At 40.7% G+C, this 21,765-nt stretch overlaps 1 protein-coding gene across 16 annotated transcripts in view; it reads right to left on the bottom strand.

Moving 5' to 3' along the window:
- The window catches only part of STARD13 (StAR related lipid transfer domain containing 13), a 513,739-nt gene that overhangs the window by 41,835 nt on the left and 450,139 nt on the right, over positions 1–21,765 (bottom strand). For all 16 annotated transcript variants that reach the window (XM_044381756.3, XM_048215633.2, XM_044381754.3 and 13 more), the window contains 2 exons: positions 19,281–19,352; positions 16,385–16,466 (listed from right to left, as the gene is read on the bottom strand). In XM_044381756.3, the coding sequence (XP_044237691.1) occupies positions 16,385–16,466; positions 19,281–19,352 (154 nt within the window). The remainder of the gene's footprint in view (positions 1–16,384; positions 16,467–19,280; positions 19,353–21,765) is intronic.

Genomic DNA, 21,765 nt, shown 5'->3' with positions numbered 1-21,765 from the left:
CAGAATAAAGAACTCCATAATCAATTCCATAATAAGTCAAACAATCTGATTTTAAAAATGTGCAAAAATATTTGAACATACGGTTCTAAAGGAAGATATTCAAATGGCAAATAAGCACATGAAAAGATGCTTAACATCAGTAATCTTGGAAGAAATGCAAATTAAAATAATAAGACACCACAACATACACTGGAATGCCTAAATTAAAATCACTGACAATACTAAGTTTTAGCAAAGACACAGAACCACTGAAACTTCCAAAGGATACAGCCTTTCTGGAAAATAATTTGGCAATTGCTTATAAAATTAAACATATTCTTAGCATTGGACCTAGCAATTCTACTCTTAGTTCTTTATATCCAAGATAAAATAAATTATACATCCATACAAAGACCTGTACTTGAATGTTCATAGCAGATTTGTTCACAAAACCACCAAAAATTGGAAATAACCCAAAGGTCCCTTAACTGGCAAATGGAAATAAAAATTGGGGTACATACATATAATAAAATATTCAACTATACCAAGTCACTGACTACTGATACATGCAACAAAATGGATGAGTCTCACAGGCATTATGTTAAGTGAAAGAAGCCAGACACAAAAAGCACATACTATATAACTGCATTTATACAAAATTTTATAGAAGGTATATCTGTAGTGACAGAAAACAGTTCAGTGGTTGCCAAATGCCAGCAATATAGAACTTTTTGAGATAATGAAAATGTTCTATACCATGATTGTGGTGATAGTTACATAACCGTATATATTTGACAAAATTCATCAAGTTGTGTATTTTAAGTTTGTGATTTTTTTGAATGTATATTATACTTAATTAAGTTGGCAATTTTTTGAATGTATATTATACTTCAACAAAGCTGAATAAAAAATACTGTAAATGAGTGCCATCAGTGGGAATGGTGCAATAAAAATCTCTAACACTCTGAGCCTCTATAAAAACAAGAAGACTATTGGCAATAATTGTCAAAATCAACTTCTGAAGAACTCTGGAAATTAATAAAGCCTTGAGACAATCCAAGTACTGTCTATTTAAGAAAAATGGTTGAATCTATGTAAGAACAGTGAGATTTGAGGCATCCGAACTTGTCCTATTCTCATGTTTCTTTTCTCAGTTTCGCAGAAGCTTTGAAAAACAACAGCATCACAATCAGAGTAGCTGTGAAAACTGACAGCCTAGAAGCCACTGGAGAGGGCAAAATGGCTCCGGCTCCCCAAAAGCTCCATTATTAAAGAACTGTCATTATCTGAACTCTCTGGCAATTCCCTGAATGCCCCCATTCATAGGGCTTATCTTCATTTAACCTGACTCTGAGCTCATCACTGAGAATAGTTTTTTTTCCTAGGGTGTTTGTAAAAACAATCAGTGGCAATTTATTTAACATCGCATCTGCCTAAAATGGTGATAACATTTGGGCCAAACAAGATATGAACCAAAAGAAATAAAAAGAATAGCTGTAGGAATGAGATGTCCATAGGGGACTTAGAAAAGTTCTAACACATTCTTAGGAATCTAGAAGGCCAAGTACATATGCAGAACTGTGTGCATACCTGGAAAAGGCATGAGAATGTCCTAATTTCTCACCTCTGTCTGGCATTGGTGTTCTGTACAAGCTGTCTAATCATTTGCTGACCCTCTAACCAAGTAGAGACTTCAGTGGTAATATATTGCAAAGGATTCAAATTTTGGAGAATTAGTTGAGGAAAGTTACTAAACAATAGCAACAACAACAAACCTTGGGGAGGGGGGTCTGATTTTGAGAGGTGCTACATTATAATGTGTGAAATGTCCAATATTAAGTGAAAAATTAAAAGACAACAAACCAATTCTAAAGTTTAGATGGAGAGGCATAAGACCCAGAATAGCCAATATAATACTGAAGCAGAAAAGAAGGTTGGAGGATGGATACTACCCAGCTTCAAAACTTACTATAAAGCTAAAGTAATCCAGACAGTATGATATTGGTAAAAGGATAGACAAGTATATCAATGGAATAAAATAGAGAGCCCAGAAATAGGCCCATAGCAGTGGGTCAACTATCTTTGACAAAGCAGCGAAGGTAATACAACAGAGAACTGATATCTTTCAACAAATTGTGTTGAAACAACCGAACATCTACACACACACACACACACACACACACACACACGGACTCCATCTAGACATAGACTTCATACCCTTCCCAAAAATTAACTGAAAATGAATCACAGACTTAAGTATAAACACGAAATTATAAAACTCCTAGAAGATAACATAGAAGGAAATCTAAATGACCTTAGGTTTGGTGATAACTTTTTAGATACAACACCAAAGGTATGATCTATAAAATAAATAACTGATAAACTGAACTTCATTAAAATTAAAAACTTCTGCTCTATGAGAGAAAATGTCAAGTGTGTGAGAAGAAAAGCTATAGACTTGGGAAAATAATTGCAAAAAAAATCTGAAAAAGGACTATTACCTAATATATACAAAGAAGTCTTAAAACTCAATAAGAAAACAAACAATCCATTTAAAAAATAGGCAAATAGTCTGAACAGACACTTCACCAAAGATACACAGATGACAAATAAGCACGTAAAAGGATGCTTACCATCATACGTCACTATAGAATTGCAAATTAAAATAGCCATGAGATAAACATGATACACCTATTAGAATGACAAAATTCTAAAACACTGACCACACCAAGTGCTAACAAGAATGTGGAACAACAGGAATGCTCATTTACCGCTGTTGGGAATGCAAAATGGTACAGCACTTTGGAAGATAGTTTGGTAGTTTCTTCCTGCCAAACACACTCTTACCATAGGATTGAGCAATCATACTCCTTGGTATTTATCCAAATGAGTTGAAAACTTATGTACACATAAAAACCTGCACAGGAATGTTTCCAGCAGGTTTATTCATAACTGCAAAAACGTGGAAACAACCAGATGTCCTTTAGTAGATGAATGGATAAATTAACAGTAGTACATTCAGACAATGGAATATTATCCAGCGTTAAAAAGAACTGAGCCATCAAGCCATGAAAAGACAAATTACTAAGTGAAAGAAGCCAATCTGAGAAGGCTACAGACTGTGTGATTCCAACTATAAGACAATCTGGAAAAGGCAAAACTATGGAGACAGTAAAAAGATCAGTGGTCGTCAGGAGTTAGGAGGGAGGGAGGGCTGAACAGTCAGGGCATAAAGGATCTTCGGGCTGTGCAACTATTTTGTATGCTGCTATAACGATGAATACAAATCATTACACATTTATCAAACCCAGAAAATGCGTACGACCAAGAGTAAAACCTAACGCAGATTATGGACTTTGGTGATGATGATGTGTCAGTGTTGGGCCATCAACGGCAATGTCCCACTCTGTGCAGGATGCTGCTGGGGAGGAGGCTGAGTGTGTGTACGTACAGGGGCACACAGGAACTCTCTGTACTTTGTGCTCAAATTTTCTGTGAACCTAAAATGGCTCTTTAAAAAGTCTATTCTTTAAAAGACATCGTTTCGTTTTATTCATTTGAAAATCACTTTATGTATCCAACTTTGAAATTACTGATGTAAAGTGATCCGCATTTTTTTTTTCTTTCTCTCCATCCACTGGCCCATTAGTTCTCAAACCTATCTACAAAACTATCGTCATCGAAAATGTCGTGGAAATTCTGGGTACAACTTCGAATATCATACACACAACCATTCAACTCTTCCTTTCCAAATGTATATGCATATCGGATCAGCATGTCGTACACTTTAAATATCATACAATTTTATTTGTCCAAATACACTTCAGTAATGCTGGGGGGGGAAATAGCTGATTTGTTAAGATGAAAAAAAAAGACACAAAGAGAGAAAACACTCTTTATGGTGGCCTGAAACTAGGTCGACAGCTCCAGCATGCTGTAACATCAGCCTGTGATTTATCCTGCACAAGGTAAAATTAAACAACGGCCAGACTCTGCAAGAATACGAAATGGATGAAACACACGTCCCGGAGAGATGTAAATGCCTCTTTAAGGACCGGCTGCCTCAGGGAAGAGAACACGTCACATAACAGAGTATTCAGAGCACTTCACCAAAACCCCCGTGAAATTCTGCTATGAATGACGCCAAGCTGCATTCAACAAATATTTAGCATCGGTATTTACCTCTAACTTATTGTTAACTCCTAGAAAACCAGGTTATCTGAGTTGGCCTAGCACTGGTTTCCTGAAAAACTAGTCCTGCATGAATAATAATTTTGATTATAAAATTTATTTTATTTGCTGCATGAATTTATTTTATTTACTGGATCAGGGCCTCTTTTGAGGCAGAAACCAGAATTTATTCTTCTCACCCACCTTAGGCCTAGCACGAAATTTTATACGTGGTAGTTTCAGTAGGTTTTTCTTTTTTAACCCAACATATTTTGTTTATATAGGTCTAATCGGAGATTGATTTTAAGTAGTCCCAATAGACTTCGTACTGTCAGAATAACCGAATTATTCTCCCCCACTGAATAGGACAGGCTAAGGACTGCATCTGATCTGCATCCCTAATGCCTAGCACAGGCACTGGCTACGGCGAATCCTCTCAGTAAATGTTTGCTGAAGAAACTTCAGAGCTTGGCAGACTCTAGGGACAATCTGGTCTGACCCTGCTATTTTCGGATGAAGAGAATAAGGATCTGAGAGGACCACCTGCTCAAGGGAGCCACACGTTCGTTAGCAGTGGAGCTAGGACTTCTTCCTGCCAGTGATTTCTCTGCTCCTGGCTACCCAAGAAGAGTTTCAGCGGGGCCTGCAAAATGAGAACACAGTCCTGTCACTAGCACAGGCTATTCAATAAATGGCGATTCCCTTCCCCTCTTCCTCTCTCTCCATGGAAAGAGAAAATCCATTACACATGATGAAGCCTGGCCGCTTTGCGCTTTGGACAAACTGGATTTCTGTGTTAACATAAGCAAAGCAGTTTGATCTTTTTAGAAGAAATGTCACAACGATATCACTGCCAGAACCTGTTAATTTTTACTGTTGTCGTCAGAATCCCTAAGAAGGGCTAATCCATTAGTAAGGGGAGATAGAAATCTCATTTTAAGAGTGAAACCTGAGGTTCTAATGGGAAAGTCAATAAGAAGAAAAGAAGTCAAGACTCATTCATCCAACGGTGTACTATGTACCAGGAACAAGGGGGAGGTACTGGGAATGTGGTCCCAGCCCTTGTGGGTCTCGCAGTCCTGTGTGCAATATAAATATGACAAATAGAAGAAGAAGCAACTCACTTCCTGAGTGCATAAGGACAACACCTCCCAGAGGAGAGAATATTTGAGTAAGCCTGTGAAGGACTAAGAGAAATTTGCTGCCCAGGCTAAAAGAATTACAGGCAAAGCAAATAGGCGTTAAATAGCGTGCTTTAGTCTAGCAATTTCAAGTATGTGACTGGGAATGTCTGCAGAGAAAGGCAGGGGCTAGATCACAAAGGACCAAAATGAATACGTCAAGAGCAATCTGGGCGAGGGGGAGCTCCTGAAGGATCTTAGACAGGACAGTAATGTAATATACAGTAACTGAGCCAAACCTGGAAACTCCAGTGTGTAAGGCATGGGCCAGAGAGGAGGGGCCAGGCTCGGGGAAGGAAAGAGGTCAACAGAACTAGCTGAAGGCCGCATCTGAGAAGCCACAGAATGAGCATTACGGAAAGGAGGGAGTAGATGGTTAGCTGTGCCAATTATTTATGGAAAAGTAAATGATAGACAGCTTCAAGTGTGCCTTTTGGACTTAGCAGTTAGCCAAGGCAGTTTCCGAGAAGCCTGAAGGAAGAGAGCTGAGGGGCAAGGGGACCCTGATAAAGTTAGGCCATGGACGCAGAGTGCTCTTTTAAGAAGTCTAGCTAAGAAAGAGAGAGAGATGTGGGGTATTTTGTGGAGAAAAGGAGTAATTTATCATCATATAATATTTTCCTTACATGTAGAAAGAAAATAATTCGTGAGCTGACAGGTTATTTTCTTCCGGGTTCTAGTTCAGTTTAACACACCTTTATTGACTTCCTGCTCAGCACAAGGCCAGGAAGCCCCCACTACCAGCTACGCCACCGAATAAGATACAGTTTTTACTATGGAACACCTAGAAGCTGGTAGGTAACCAGAACCAGAGTGGGGCGGTGGTCAGCATCAAATCAAGGGGTGCACAGGAGGGAGACCCCGACAGAGGGGGCCCGGGAGGACAGAACCCAGGGGCCATGCAGAAGAACCAGGAAAAGGCACAGTGGCGTGCTTGCTGCGAGGGCTGGGGATCTGCGAGCAGTGCATGTGTCGGAAGCATCTGGGGGTGACAGGAGGGCAGTCTGGGCCTTGTCTGAGAGGATTCTTCCACTTCCACTGTGACGGAGGCCTGTCTGGGAGACACAGAAGGCCCTCTGCCTGTGGATGTCCAGAAAAGCCACAAAACCGTTCCCTTCCTCACATTTACATTTTAGATTCCCATTTTATAGTTCAACTACCAGACTTAGACGGGTCCTGAGGTCTCCCATGCTGACTTAATGGCCACTTTCCTGTGATATTTCTAATATTCCTGCCAAAGCCACGAGAAGAGTAACAAGCAAAGGTACACACATTCATCTCCAACATGCGATTCTGATTAAAGCCCGCAGCCTGAACTTCTCACCCTCCACTCAAGTGTCAGGGGCTAAAGGTATCTAGCCCTGTCTGCTAAGGAGTGTTCTGGGCGTGACGCTCAAAGACCTTCAGAAACAAAGTCACGGAGACTCCAGACGGAAGACTCCTCCTGACCCAGGAATCGATGGCAAGGGGGAGCATGAGTTCCTCCCTGCACACAGGAGCGCAGGGCCTGGGAAAGGTCTCCCGGCTGCCCGGGGAGTTTACAAAAGAGACTGCAGAGCGGGATGGAGAGCTATGCCGGTCAGACAACTCTGCAATGGAACTCAGCAAGGGTGGGGCCTTACAAAAATCACAGGCCATCCAGCGGGAGAGTTTACAGTGTCTGCGGAAAAAAGAGTGTAGTCAGAAGTCCACAGGTGCCTGTCCCAGAGCCACCGCTGAGTCTGCGAAGGCCATGCCTCTGCTCTGCTGAGCTTTTCACTCTAGCTGTTCTCCGACCAAGAGGTCACGCTGCTGCAAAAGGCTGACCTCTCTTCCAGACCAGAAACCCACAAGCAACTGTCCCTGGCTATTAGCTGGAATGTGGGAGGAAAACAGTTATGCACAGACAGATCTGGCTACAGGAAGAAAAGGAAGGATGTATATGTTGTCGTCGGGGGAATGGATGTGTGTGTGAAACGGTGGGATTTGTAAAATAATTTTTTTTTATTGAGATGTAATTGACATATAACATTGTGTTTGTTTTAGGTGTCCGATCTAATGATTTGGTGTCTGTATATATTGCGAAATGATCACCAGGATAAGTCAACATCCACAGCCACACATCGTTACTTTGTTTTTCTTGTAACGAGAACTTAAGACTTATCCTCTCAGCAACTTTTCAAATATACAATACAGTATCGTTGACTCTGGTCACCAGGTTGTACACTACATCTCCAGAAAAATAATTTTAAATAAGCTACAGGTTCTAATGATCAAGGTTCAAGGAAGAGTGTGAGACCCAAGGTTCAAGGAAAATCAATAAGCTTCAACGGCCACAGTGGCCCAAGAGTAAAGAACTTAAAAAAAAAAAAGGTGCAGGTTTTCTTGGACTTCCTTAGTTTGCAGGATTTCAGATAAATTTTAAATTCACATACACCTGCACTGGAAAAACCAGATGGGGTGTCCCTAGCCTTTAACTGTTAACAATGATTGCATCTAATCCAGATAATTTCTCTAGTGAGAACTGGTCCAAGTTGAAGCAAGGGTCACAACCAGAGATTTCTCTGAGAGGTTCAAAGGTGAAAAGCAAAGCACAAACAGGCCGGGGTTACTGGAAGGTTAAAGCACTCACTCTGGGCCCTGGGGTTGTCTCTGGGCTCCTTTCCTGCCTGCTTCCTGGATACGGGCCCCTACTGTTCAGTCGTAGTCCTCTTCTGCTCTCCTTACTGTCCCTGGATGAACTCATACCCTCTCAGGATCTTCCTACCCGTATATGTGGATGACTCTGCATCTGTCTCCAGCTGAGGTCCCTGGCCAGACCTGCCTCACACTGGACATCTCCTCCGGGTCCCAATCCCCCAGGCCTCAGCTTATCACACTTTCTCCTGCTCAGACCCTGGCCAGACTCCACAGCAAGGGGCATCACCACCCCCAGCTGCTCAAACCAAGGGGAGTCTGGTCACCCTTTCTTCTGAATTACAGCAATACTAATAACACCTTGCATTCATAGGGCTTTGTGAAAATGAAATGAGACCAATGTAAACAGCTTGGTATGCTGCTACTAAGCAATGGTCAGTACTCACTAGATGTTAGCCATTGTCATCCATTATTTATCCGGCAAAGGAAGGCACTTTTAAAAACATTGTTAAGGTTTTTAATAGTGCAATATAAAATATCTAATATAGAGCTAATATATATGTAATTAAAAATATAAACTCTCCCCTCGATTTGCTGTCCTAGTCTGTAGTTTCTTGTGTATTCTTCCTGAAAGTTTATACACACTGAAGTCATTTTGAGTAGATGGTTGGAAAAGGTTATATAAGAAGCCATTTTAAAATACAAAGACCAACGTTTTTCATATATGTGTGCGTGTGTGTGTGTGTGAAATTCCCTATCTCTGACCCTGCCATGTGTCTGCCTGTCTGTACCCCAACCAAGGCTGCCCTATACTATATAGGCTCCATTGTGGTAAGGTTCATAGTGGAGGTGGGGGTAGGGAGAAAGACGTCTTTCTGCACATTAACTTAGTTGAGAAAAAAACAGCTAAAAGTTCAAAAGAGGCGCATCAAAATTTCATGTGTTCTTGTCTGGGTAATCCCTACTGGCCTTTTAGGGTCATTTTTCCAGAAGCCCTCTCTGAAATCCCTTCCCTTGCATCTGTTCTTCTAGTGATCATATCATTTGTCCAAGTAAATTGTAATTTACTCATTTCTCAACCCTGGTACAACTGGCATTTGAGGCCAGACAATTCCTGGTTGTGGGGACTACCCTGTGCATTACAGGAGGCTTGGCGGCATCCCTGACCTCCATTCACTAGATGCAGGTATCATGGCCCAGTAGTGATGAGCAAAAATTTGGCCCCAGATGTTGAGGGGGGACAAAATGCTCCTCCCCTTACAGGTTGAGACCACTGCATTAGCCTGAGAATTCAGGGTGAGGATTCTGGCTTATTGGTCTCCGACCAAAGCTTTCTTTGGAAACTCCAGAAGCAGCCTATCTGGCTTTGAATCCTAGCAATGCATTCGCTAGCTATAAGTGGGTCAATTATTTTATAACTCTGTGCCTCAGTTTCCTTGTCTCTAAAATGGGAATCATGTTAGTTAGAGCCTACTTTATAGGGTTGTTATAAGAAGTAAATAACTAAATATTTGTAGAATGCTTAGAGTGGTGCTTGGTAGATAATGAGCACTTTGTGTTTTTAAAAAAAATAAAATCATCATTTACTGGGATCTGTATTTTTTTTATAGCTCAGAATTTTAAAGTTGGAAGTGACCATGATTATTCTGTAACCCCCTATACCTTTCCCTCAATGATGTGTCCAAGGTTTCAGTCCAGTTAATTGTCACATATTACTATATGACGTAACATAATATATAATACTGTACATTTTCTGTGACAAATATTCTAAAAGAGAAAATATCTAGAATATATATTAATATTCATAAAGATTACCATTACTTAATTTATTAATGTTATTTAACACACTCAAGGACGTGCGTTTGTGTGCAGAGGTAAATTATAAATATCATTTTTGTTAGCACTCTCCTCCACCAGCCCCCCTGCCCCACATGAAAACCATGGTCATTAATTATCCTTTAAAATACAAAGGACAGTGATAGATGCACTCTAGAATCCTAACCAAGTCCATATCTCCCTGAAATGGTATTGAACAAGGTAATGCTCTAGTTTTAAACACAATACAATTGACTAGCACTTACTAGCAACATAAGTTACATGGATGATTTACTGGCCTAATACTAAATTAGAAACTCATAGATCACCTTGAACATCAAGGCCCTATATTATCAGTCTGAGTGAATATCGCAAATCAAAATGCGAATTAAACATATTGCTTATCCTTAAAAAAAATCTCATTTAGGGGCTTTGACTTGCGGCAATTTGCCTTAAAGGTGACAAACATTGCAAGCTATTTTGACACCTTGGCTATTCCTACATTCTGATACAGTTAACAGTTCCAATTAGCTCATCTAGGTACTTAGATTTGCAATTAGCTTTTCATTACTCACAGGGGAAAATATTTTTCAACTAAGAGTTCAAAGAGCATCAAAACAAAATTATAATTGAGGTTGCTAAAATAAGCAACTGCACTACTCTGATTTGCAGTTACAAATGTTTGCAGAGCCCCTACTATGTGCTGGCGCTGTCACAGTCGCAGAAGCAATGTAAGACATGCCTGCCAGCCTGGAAGTTCACACCTTCAGCACAAATAGCAAACCTGTCTAGTGTTCGAGACCTAAAAACAAGAGGCACACCTCTATGTACTCCAGGCCAGGCGTGGGTCTTCCTTGTCATTGATATCCTCAGTACGCTGTGTTTTTCCAGCCATTCGAAAATGCTGCCAGCAACTCACTACGTGTAATTAGGACCTAGGACACTGTCTGTCTACACAGGTGAGACACTTCCAGAAAACCAAAGGTGAGTAAAATTCTTGTCGCGGGTAACATTTGCAGGAGACGTTCAGCCCTCTTGTCTTCATCTGTCTACCTGGCAGAAGCTACCTGCCCTCTGGCTATGGCTCCCTTTATGAGTCTGCATTAGCTCAGCACTTCAAATATGCATTTGAGAAGTGTGGAGCCCACAAAGCTTTAAAATAAAACACGAGACCAACTCTATCACTGCGTCTGCAATGTACCCGTGAGAAAAGGGATAAAATCACAACCCCTTACTGCTCTCCAGGCATCAATCAGTATATACCATGTGAGTGGGTGAGTGTCTCATTAACCACTCATCTATCTCAAAGTTTTATAAGTGCAGTCATTCCCCTCAGGCTGGAGGTCTTCCTTCTGCTTGCTTTCCACTATTTGCTACATGGGATATCAGTGTCCTGGTGGAACTTGTCATGAAGGGAAAGAAGCTGCATACGGGTCCCCTTAGCCAAGCTACCTCCATGTCTGCCTCCGTACCGTGCCTGCTTCCTTTGACCCACCCTGCTGTGACTACTCCTTTGGCCTCTGTTTCACCCACCCCTCCTACGCCCCAAGAATCTCAGCTCGCACACTTCCAGCCAAACACTTTTCTTACTTAATAATATTTTTGGAGACACAGCTATCGTAAGAATTATTCCAATTATAACAACCTCCTGCCACTCTCGCCATTTTTACCCGAGCTGGGCCCCTGTGAAGAACACTGTGGTGTCTGGCATCACCACATTTAGACATGTTTACGCAGCCATACCTTTCGGGGTATGTCTGCATGGATCCTGCTGTGGGCTGTGTCAGAGATGGGGCATGGGCCTGCAAAAGAAGCCTTCCTGATTTTTCTGGCTGACACTAACAGTATTATTCAGAACTCTTTAGATCTCTAAATGATTTCACATTCATGGTACTGGGTCATCTCTATAACATGTCTGAAAGGCATTTTATTTTTAAAGAGTAGACTTTGGGGGCAGTGCCTGGGTGGCTCAGTTGGTTACGTGTCTGCCTTCAGCTCAGGTTATGATCCCAGGATCCTGGGATGGAGCCCTGAGTCAGGCTCCCTGCAGAGCAGGGAGTCTGCTTGTCCCTCTCCCTCTGTCCCTCCCCCTGTTCATGCTCTCTCCCTCTCCTTCCTTCTCTCTCTCTTAAATAAATTAAAAAATCTTAAAAAAAAAAAAAAAGAAAGAGTAGACTTTGATGGAAAAGTCCAGAATTTAGTCAGGGCATCTCAGATCACTAACAGCAGTAATTAGATAAGGATTTACTACCCACATGTATGAGATTCAAAGCTGGTCAGCCATGTCACCAGTGAACATAACTGCGCATTCAGAGACAGTGTTTGCCTCTGCAATCCTGACTTGAAAATATGTACTATAATTTTTATTCTTGGTTTACAATGTAATCCTTTATTTATATTTAGAAATAAAATTTTAGAAATCTATGATGAAGCTACTAGGAACTAATGAGTGAATTTAGATTGTAGGATACAAGAACAATATATAAAAAATTTACGTACTATTAATGAGCAACTGGAAATTGAAATGATAAAAAAATCTCTACTATCTTCAATAGCACCATAAAACATGAAATTCTTAAGTACATTTGAAGAAGTATAGTATCCATATGCTGAAAACTACGGGTCAGGTTCTGAAAAAAAAAATCAAAGGACACCTAAATAAAAAAAAAAAAAACATACACTGTATTTATGAATCACAAGATTCAGTACTGTTAAGCTGTCAATTCTCCCCAAACTGATCTATGGGATTCAACATAATCCAAATCAACACTCCAGAGGATTTTTAAAATAGATATCAACAAGTTGTTTCTAAAATTTATATGAAACGACGGAGGAACTAGAATAGCCAAAATAATTCTGGAACAAAAGAACAAAGTTGGAGGACATACACTATTGGATTCCAAGACATACATAGAGCTAAGTAATCATGCGTCATATATTGATGAAAGATTAGACATACAGATAAATTGGAACAGAAGAGACAGTCCAGAAACAGACTTACACATTCATGGTCAATTGATTTACAATGCAGGTGCAAAGGCAATTCAATGAAGAAAGTTAACCTTTTCAACATGGTGCCAAACCAATGGGATGCTGATGTGTAAAAATGAATCTTGACCCATACTTCGTACCTTATAAAAAATTAACTTTAGACAGACCATCAAATAAATGTAAAACATAAGTCTGAAATTTATAGAAGAAAACAAAGGAGAAAAGAGTTGTGACCTTATGTTAGGCAAAAATTTCTTAGGGCTAAAAATACGGAAAAAATAGATAAACTGGATTTAGGCAAAATTTAAAACTTCTGTTCTGTGAAAGACACCGTTAAGAGATCGAAAAGACAAGGGGCACGTGGGTGGCTCAGTCAGTTAAGCACCTGCCTTTGGCTCAGGTTATGATCCCACTCAATAAATACTTAGGGAGCTGTTGTCTTGGAATTGAGCCCCCAAGTTGGGCTCCCTGCTCAGTGGGGAGCCTGCTTCTCCCTCTCCCTTTGCTCCCCACCTCCGCTTGTGCTCATTCCCTCTCTCCCCCTCTCTCTCAAATGAATAAATAAAATCTTAAAAAAAAAAGAGAGAGAGAGAGAAAGAGAGAGAGAGAGAGATTGAAAGGACAAGCTACAAACTGGCAGAAAATATTTACAAAACCCATATCTAACAAAGGGTTTACTCTAAAGCATATAAGGAACTCTCAAAACTCAATGATAAGAAAACAATCAAATTTTGAAAAATGGGCAAAAGACTTGAACAAAGAAAATGCAGGTATAGCAAATAAGCTCATGAACAGATATTCGACATCATTACTCATTAGGAAATGAAAATTAAACTCATAATGAGATAACTCTAGACACCTATTAGAATGGCTAAAACCAAAACAAACAATATATGCCATGGGGATGACAGGTACAGCCTAGGGAATATAATCAACGGTATTGTAATAGCATTATATGGCGACAGAAGGGAGCTCTGCTTGTGAGAGCATAGCACAATGTAGAGACTTGTTGAGTCACAGTGTTGACCACGCGAAACTAATGTAACATTGTGTGTCCACTGTACCTCAATAAAATTAACAAAACAAAAACCGACAGCAGCAAGTGCTGGCAAAGATGTGGAGCAGCCAGAACTCTCATACATTGTTGGTGAAAATGCAAAATGATAGGATCACTTTTGAAATGTCTGGTGATTTCTTATAAAGTTAAAATATAGTTATCAAATGGACCCCACCATCCCCTTCCTAGGATTTTACCCAAAAGAAATGAAGACTTATGTTCACACAATATCTTGAATATGAAAATGTTTATCATTGCTTTAGAACCACCAAAACTGATGACTCAAATGTCCTTCAGCTGGTGAATGGACAAACTGCAGTACATCCGTACGATGCAATGCTGCTCAGTTTTGGTACTGACCGACCCACCAACGACATGGAGGAATCTTAAGTGTACTATACTAAGTAAAAGAAGTCAGGCTCAAAAGGCTACATATTGTTTCATTTCATTTATATGGTATTCTAGAAAAGGCAAAACTATAGGTACAAAAGCCAGATCAGTGGTTGCCAGGGGGGTGGGGTGGGGTGGGAGTAGGGTTAGAGGTTGATGCCAGAGGGGACCCAGCGAATTTTCGGGGGTGATGGAGCTGTTCTTCATATTGGTTGTGGTGGCAGTTAGATGCTCGAAAACTGTTCACTCAAAATAGTAAATTTTACTTTATATATGTATATATACCTATATATGTATGTATATATGATGTTTTGATTTAAAGAAAGCATACATTTTGGGGCGCCTGGGTGGCTCAGTTGGTTAAGCGGCTGACTCTTGATTTTGGCTCAGGTCCTGGAATAAAGCCCCACGTAGGGCTCCAGCTTCACATGGAGTCTGCTTGAGGTTCTCGCTCTCTCTCCCCCCGCCCCTCCCCCTACTCATGCATGTGAGTGCTCTCTCTCTAAAATAAATAAAATAAAAATCTTAAAAAATTTTTTAAAAATTAAAAAAGAATACATAAATTTAAGACATTCAATGGAGAAAATAATAATGCAATATAATATAATTAAAATATAAAAATTCCTTTTTTTTTTAAGTCGGCTATAAAAATGCCCTTGGTTAAAACTAAGAGGGGAAAATTCAGAAGGAGGTGCTGATGGAACAGTTCTGGGTTGAGTGAACTCTTATGAGCAGGGAGATGCTCCTGCTTGGGTACACCCCAGACACCCTGAAAACACTGCTTTTCCAATTCATTACCTTTAAAGAGTCACAATCAAACCATCCGTTCCTCTCATAAATGCTCGCAAATGGCATTTTGTGCATATTTGTTTTCTAGCCCACATAGCCCTATAATCTGTGATTTGAAGAGTTCTTTGCTCTTCTACCCACTTAAGCAAACCTACAGTACTGTTTTCCTTAAACATTCAGATATCACTTCTTAATGCAAATCTATTTTCTCTTCACATAGGAACCACAGAGTGAATACAAAAATATGTATGCCTGAAGATTCAGGAAGATTAAGGTTATTTGCACACTATCCTAACATACACTGGTCTCTCCTATCTTCACAAAAGTTTTGCTCATCATTACTTTCTGATTAAACTACCATCTTTCTATGTCAATGCAGAATGTGCTAGAAAGAACACTGGATTGCAAATTTTAAGTACTGCATTTTTTCAAGTTTCTAATTTTTTTGTTTTGTTTTGTTTTTAAGGAATCTCTACACCCAGTGTGGGGTTTGAACTCACAACTTTGAGTCAAAAGTTGCACGCTCCACTGACTGAGCCAGCCAGGTGCCCTGAAGTACTACGTTTTAAGGTCAGTTCAGCCCATAACTAGCTGTGTGGCCGCGGAAAAATGACTCACCTCCTGTAACTAATATTTATCTCCAGCCCTGACCTCTCTCCAGGGCTTTAGTTAGGAAACTTCAAATTTCTACAGACACGTACAGTCTCTCATGCAGCACTTAATTGTTCCTGGATTTTCCTATCACTCAGATTACAACTATTACTTATTTGTTCCTATTTTCATGCTTTATTTCTTCAACTAGATTTCTCCAACCAGATTATAAATTCTTGGAGGGGAGGGAAGTACTCATATGCATCTTTGTTTCTATCCAGCATCTATCACCTAGCAAAGGCCTAAATATCCCAGGTTGCTGATATAATTACTTGAGCTTACATATTTTAGTTTGCTGATATAATCACTTGCCTTTGCAAAAAATACAGCCAAGTTTGACATACTCATGGAGTTTTTCAGGGCCTTCTCGGGCCCTCATGCTGTGACCTCCCCTGCTGCCTCCTTCCACTAACCCACCCCTGACCCCAATCACCACAGTCTATAGCTTAGTCTTAATCTAGTTTGTTCATAGCACTGAACACTCTCTGAGATAACTTCTCCCTCTCCTTCTCTTTCTCTCACTGACTCTTTTTCCTCAATCTATTTTCTGAAGCCTCCGACTAGGATTTAAGCTCCATAAAACCAGGGTCCAATCATGCTTACTGTGGCATACTTAGAACTTGGACCCAGGCCTGGTACAGAGTAGGCACTCAATAAATACTTAGGGAGCTGTTGACTTGCCCCGCAATACAATGATACCTGTTGGAGACTGCACAATTGAAAGTAACGCAATCACACGACTTACCTGTAAAGAGGTTCTACAAGGTCCTTTTCAAGAAAATCATGATCATTCTTGACAGCCACAATGTTGATGGGAAATTGGGAATCTGAAAAGAGAGAGAAACAGAGACGTTTTTGCATCTCGTTTTTATCTGAATAGGCACCAATATCTTTTGACCACCACATTTCAGTACACAGGACTGATCTTGGCAGTTACTCCCCCATTGATGGATGTGTTGGTAATGTTTAAAATAGTAGGCAGTTTTATTTTTATCAAAGAAATGCTCTTCAGGATACAAAAGAAGTATGAAATATGAGAATAACCAAGTGTTTGCCCTTGGATAGGATCGAATACTCGGTGCCTGTATTGTGGTAGTCCAGCATAAATGCAGACATTTGCCTCTGTGAAGAGCTTTTATACTCTCACTGTCCACCTAACGTCACTGACTCTTATCTTGATCAGTTCATGAAATACTCAGTTTGGCAGATTTTTTTTTTTCGGAAAGGAAATGTCCAAAAATACCCAAAGCTCAATGGCCCCAAATGTGTACTTTTGTAGCAAAATCTTGAGTCTCTTTAGATTATCAGCAAAATATTCAAACAACTGATTCTATCCAAAGAGAATAGATTCCAACATCATGACTTTTCTCCCACAGACTATTCAGGCCAACTTTGGAGGTCAAGGGCAATCCTCAAGACGCAGTGTTCATTTTAGGTGCCTTATTCATGGAGGGAAAAATTTAGAGATCATTCTAATAGAGGCTATAGTCAAATCTAACAGACAATGTCAATTCATTATCATCATCCTGCCAGTCTTCCTCTTTCTCATTTTATATTTTGCATTGCCGGTCATAATAAATCCAAAGGTATCTAAACCTTAATGTGAGTTGGAAACAGAAACAACATCTTTTGGTGATAAAAGTAACGTGAGTGCATTCCAGATGGTGCCAGAATGAAGACTGTCTTGTTCTGCTAGAGAGGGAGTGTGTGTAATAATGAGAAACAGAGACACCAAAGCCCAGCTGCCTCGGCTTTGAGTCTTACACTGCTAATATCTAGCTGTAGAACTGGGGGCAACTTATCTAACCTCTCTTGAGCCTGTGTTTCCCCATCTGTAAAATGGGGATGATGATAATTATAATATTTACCCTGTGGTATTGAGAATATTTGATGAATAGCATAGGTAAAGTACTTTCAACAGAACCTGGCACATAGTAGGCTCTATACTATTTGATCTTTCTTATTATGTTTATTCAATGCATATGGCTTAAACACAATTTAACAGGCACCTTTTACTTACAGCAGATTTTTTTTTCTTTAGAAAGGAAATTTCCAAAAATAACCAAAGCTCAATGGCCTCCAATGTTTTCTTTTGTAGCAAAATCTTGAGTCACTTTAGAGTATCAGCAAAATATTCAAACAATTGATTCTATCTAAAGAGAAGACATTTACTTAACCTCTTAGCCATTTGTAGACAGTTCCGTTTAAATTTTATAGTACTGTGAGCTTACAAAGAGAGTTCACAGGACAGGAGAAAAGTCACTGCGTTATGGCTCAAGAGACTGATTTTAATTCTGATTCCTCTACCTTTTAATGTTGGAAAAGTCATGTAACCTCTTCGGGCCTCTCTCTCGTAATCAGGAAGTTGGTGGTGGGGCATGGGAGCAGGGTGGCTTAGATCAAAATTATAAAGCCCTCCTTGCCTACAAGGCCACGGTTTATCAAACTTGTGTCAGAGATTCTAGACTTCAAAGCACATTCCGAGATATACCTTCCTTTGTCCTTAGGGAATTGAAGTTAGAGAACTAGAAACAAGTGCTTTGTTTTTTAAAATATAAAACTGAGCTTAGGTGAATAAGTGAGATTCACCAGTGACTACAGGTGAATTTTATCGATTCTTCCTACACACATTTCATGACATCAGGAAGAGAGCTCGATGCTGCTTCGTGTGCTAGATATCCTTTTTTAGCCCTACAGACCCACTCTCCACTTTTCTATACCCTGCTTTGTGCCGAGGACCACCCGTGTGGATGGCCTTCAAAGGGGATCCGTGTCCTCTGGCTTCCTTTCGTGTTTGGCCAATGGGAAGCTCTGTGGAGACGGAGGGAGGAAGGAGTTCGAGGTCAGGGTATTTACCTTCCTGGTTCTCACCCACTGCCATCTGTGTCCTCTGCTCGAAGGATCCTCTCTTGTTCTGGGTTCTGGCACCCTCTCCCTCTGCCCATCCCTTTGGGCCTATGGCAGTGGCAGCTCGGCTGCTATGAGCTCTGGGCACCTGGACTGTTCTTCAGGGTTTCTCATATCCTGCCCACATCTTTGTAATAAACATATTTAGAAATAAATCCTCCTCAGATTATCTTGAGTGTGCCGTCTGCTCACTGTTGGGATCCTGATTCACTATAGATAAGGACGATCCAAGGAGGAGGCAGAATTGATTATAATTTGGCACAGCATAGGGAATACGGTGACTGACACCACAATAACATTGCACGGTGATGGTGGTGACCACACTTAGTGTGGCGAGCGCCACACAACGTACAGAACTGTCGGATCACTGTGGTGTGCACCCGAAACCGACGTAACACTGTCAATTATGCTTCCATAGTAACGGCAATAATGAAAGCCGCTGATGGTAGAACTTTGGAAGGAAGAGGCAGAGGTGGGACTGGCGGTGAAGAGAGGAGAAGCAGAAAGTAAAGAAGTGAGAAGCAGTGTCGAGCAGAAAGTCAGGTAGGCCTGGGCAGCAATACTCATGTCTAGACTGGCATCAGTCTAAGCCCTGGGATTACAGACACTGAGGGAAAGGGACAGCGAAGAAAAATGGATGAGAAGAGACTTGGAAGTCAAAGTACACCACAGGGTATGTGAGGCTCGTTTCGGGTTAATTCTCTTTATAAAGAGTGAAGGGAAGGCCAGCTTACCCTCATACAACTGAGCGTATTGTGGGAACCCAGCAGCACGGAGCCAGTCGCATGCTTCCTTCGCCTCAATTTCTGAAAAATACAAGAAAGGGAAATGCATGAGTCCAATGGCCACACACTAGCACTCTACCTTAATCAAGAAGAAACTGGTGAGCATTGTACAAGTTATTACAAAGCAAAATTGTTCTCAGGTAAGTCTGCATAAGTAGGCCTACCAGAAATGGGGGTAAAATGAGCAGGTATCACAAAGGTACTTAGGTGTCTATCCAGATTATTGTCTAATGTCGATCCACAAGTATTTAGGTAATAACAAAACCACAGATGACAGAACACAAAGGCTGAGTTTCAGGAGGGAAAAATGTCTTATTTATACACCAGGGAACCAGGGGACTACAGAGAAGGAGGAAATACTTTCTTATGATCCTTTTTTTTTTTTTTAAAGAATTTTTTTTGGCTTTCAAAGATAAGGCTAAGAATACTTATCCAACATTCTTTTATTCTTTTTTTATAATAATAACTTTTTATTATATTGTAAGTCGCCATACAGTACATCCCTGGTTTTTGATATAAAGTTTGATGATTCATTAGTTGCATATAACACCCAGTGCAGCATGCAATATGTTCCCTCCTTACTACCCATCACCAGCCTATCCCATTCTTTTATTCTTTCACTCTTGGGATAATGAAAGAAAGAATACAACTGGATGGTCTATGAAAATGTATTTTCTCATGAAGAAAGGTATCACAAAAATCCAGTGTATTGTTATTTCTCTAATTTTTCTAACGGCTTTAATTCCCAATGCCTTCTCACAAGATGTTCATTCAAGCACATTAGAATGGTTTCAAGCTGCAGACGACAGCATGGAAAAGCAAAGCTGGTTATCCGGAACTGAGGCGAGTTTGATGGGGCTGCTAGAATCTCTGAGGGCCGAACCCAAAAGGTTGATACGTCCTTTGGGTGACCACTCCGCTGTGGACGTACCAACAACACACGGGACCACCTGCTTGGAGAAGCTGTGGAGTGAGATGGGAGGAGTCTACAGTATGTGAACCAGGTCACTTTTTGACCTTGTGAATCCTGGATCATTTCCCAACCACAACTCTGTTAGATAAATATGAATGCAAGGGAAAAGAAGTTCATCTGTCAAAAGTCCAGTTTCTCCAAACAAAATTAAACAGCCTATTACAACGGGTCTCTACCCAGTCCCCTTCCTCTGCTGTTGGGATGGAGCCCGATCAGATCACTGTATTTCCATTTACTCGGATGTTCATTTCTCCCCATAGCAAAAGCTGGAGAGTACAGGGTGTTCTTGGGACAACCGCAAAAAACGATCCACACTAACACTGGCTCTGGGGCTGAGCCTGTATCCCTGCAGTGAAAGCACAATGTCTGTGCACTGAATTCAGGGAAACAATGTCTGTGCAGCATAATGTTTAATGTGACAGAGCTATCTGCTGTATGTTAGGTAAACAGACCAAAGACCAGATCTTGCACAGGCCCCAAAGGGAAGAGAAACACTTTCAGCCCCGTCCCACTGATCTGGTTGAACATGGATTGAGATTTGTCATTGAATCCAGGGAAGCAAGCCTGTGGTGGTCCCTATCCCAGAGTGACCACTTCCTCTGGCATCCCCTAGTCCACTGTAAGTTCAGTGATTGACAATTCTAAATCTTGCGTTTTTTGTCTGGCATGAGGGTTTTTTACATAATTGTTACCAGCACAGACCTAATATGTACTCATTCCTGCCATGCAGGCATCATTCAGAAATACCCGGGGCACCCAGCTGGAAATAAAAGCTCTGGAAAGCATTTCTCTTAGGAGGGGTGTCTCTGAGATCCACAAGTGCGGTTCAAAACGGACGTTCTGCTGAACTGTACCGTATTAGCTAATGTGGGCCTTCTCTTTGAAAGGGTGAAGGCCAATTCCTGTATGGCTTGAGTCCTATTTAGTACTCCTCTGAGAGTCCTTATATGAAGGCTTTCGCTTTGAAAAATCACACACGTATTTCAGGGGAAGTAGGAAATGCACATTCTGACCTTAACACGTGGCAAATGCGGCGCGTTTCTATTGAGTCATAGATAGACTGCTGCCTTCTAGATTTTCAAGCTTCAGATTTGCTTTCTCTTTCAATATAATACAGCGGTTAGTAAGGAGGAAATATTTAATTTCTTGGTATTCTCTAAACCTAATTATGAGCCAGCGAGGCTTTTTTTTTTAAATTTAATTTATCTATTTGAGAGACAGAGCGCTGGAGCAGGGGGAGTGGCAGAGGGAGAGGCTGTGTCAGGCTCTGCACTCAGCACAGAGTCTGCTTGAAATTCTCTCTCCCTCTGTGTCCCTCTGTGTCTCCCCCCCTTGTGCACGTCTGAGCGTGCGCGCTCTCACTCTCTCTCTCAAATAAATAAAATCTTGAAAAAAAAATTAAAAGCTTCTCTTCACAAGAGCAACAAAGATAATGAACTGAAATTCTATGCATATGTAAAT

The sequence above is a fragment of the Ursus arctos genome, unplaced genomic scaffold, assembly GCF_023065955.2.
Source record: "Ursus arctos isolate Adak ecotype North America unplaced genomic scaffold, UrsArc2.0 scaffold_10, whole genome shotgun sequence".
NCBI lineage: Eukaryota > Metazoa > Chordata > Mammalia > Carnivora > Ursidae > Ursus > Ursus arctos.
This window is presented reverse-complemented; position numbering and strand designations above follow the sequence as displayed.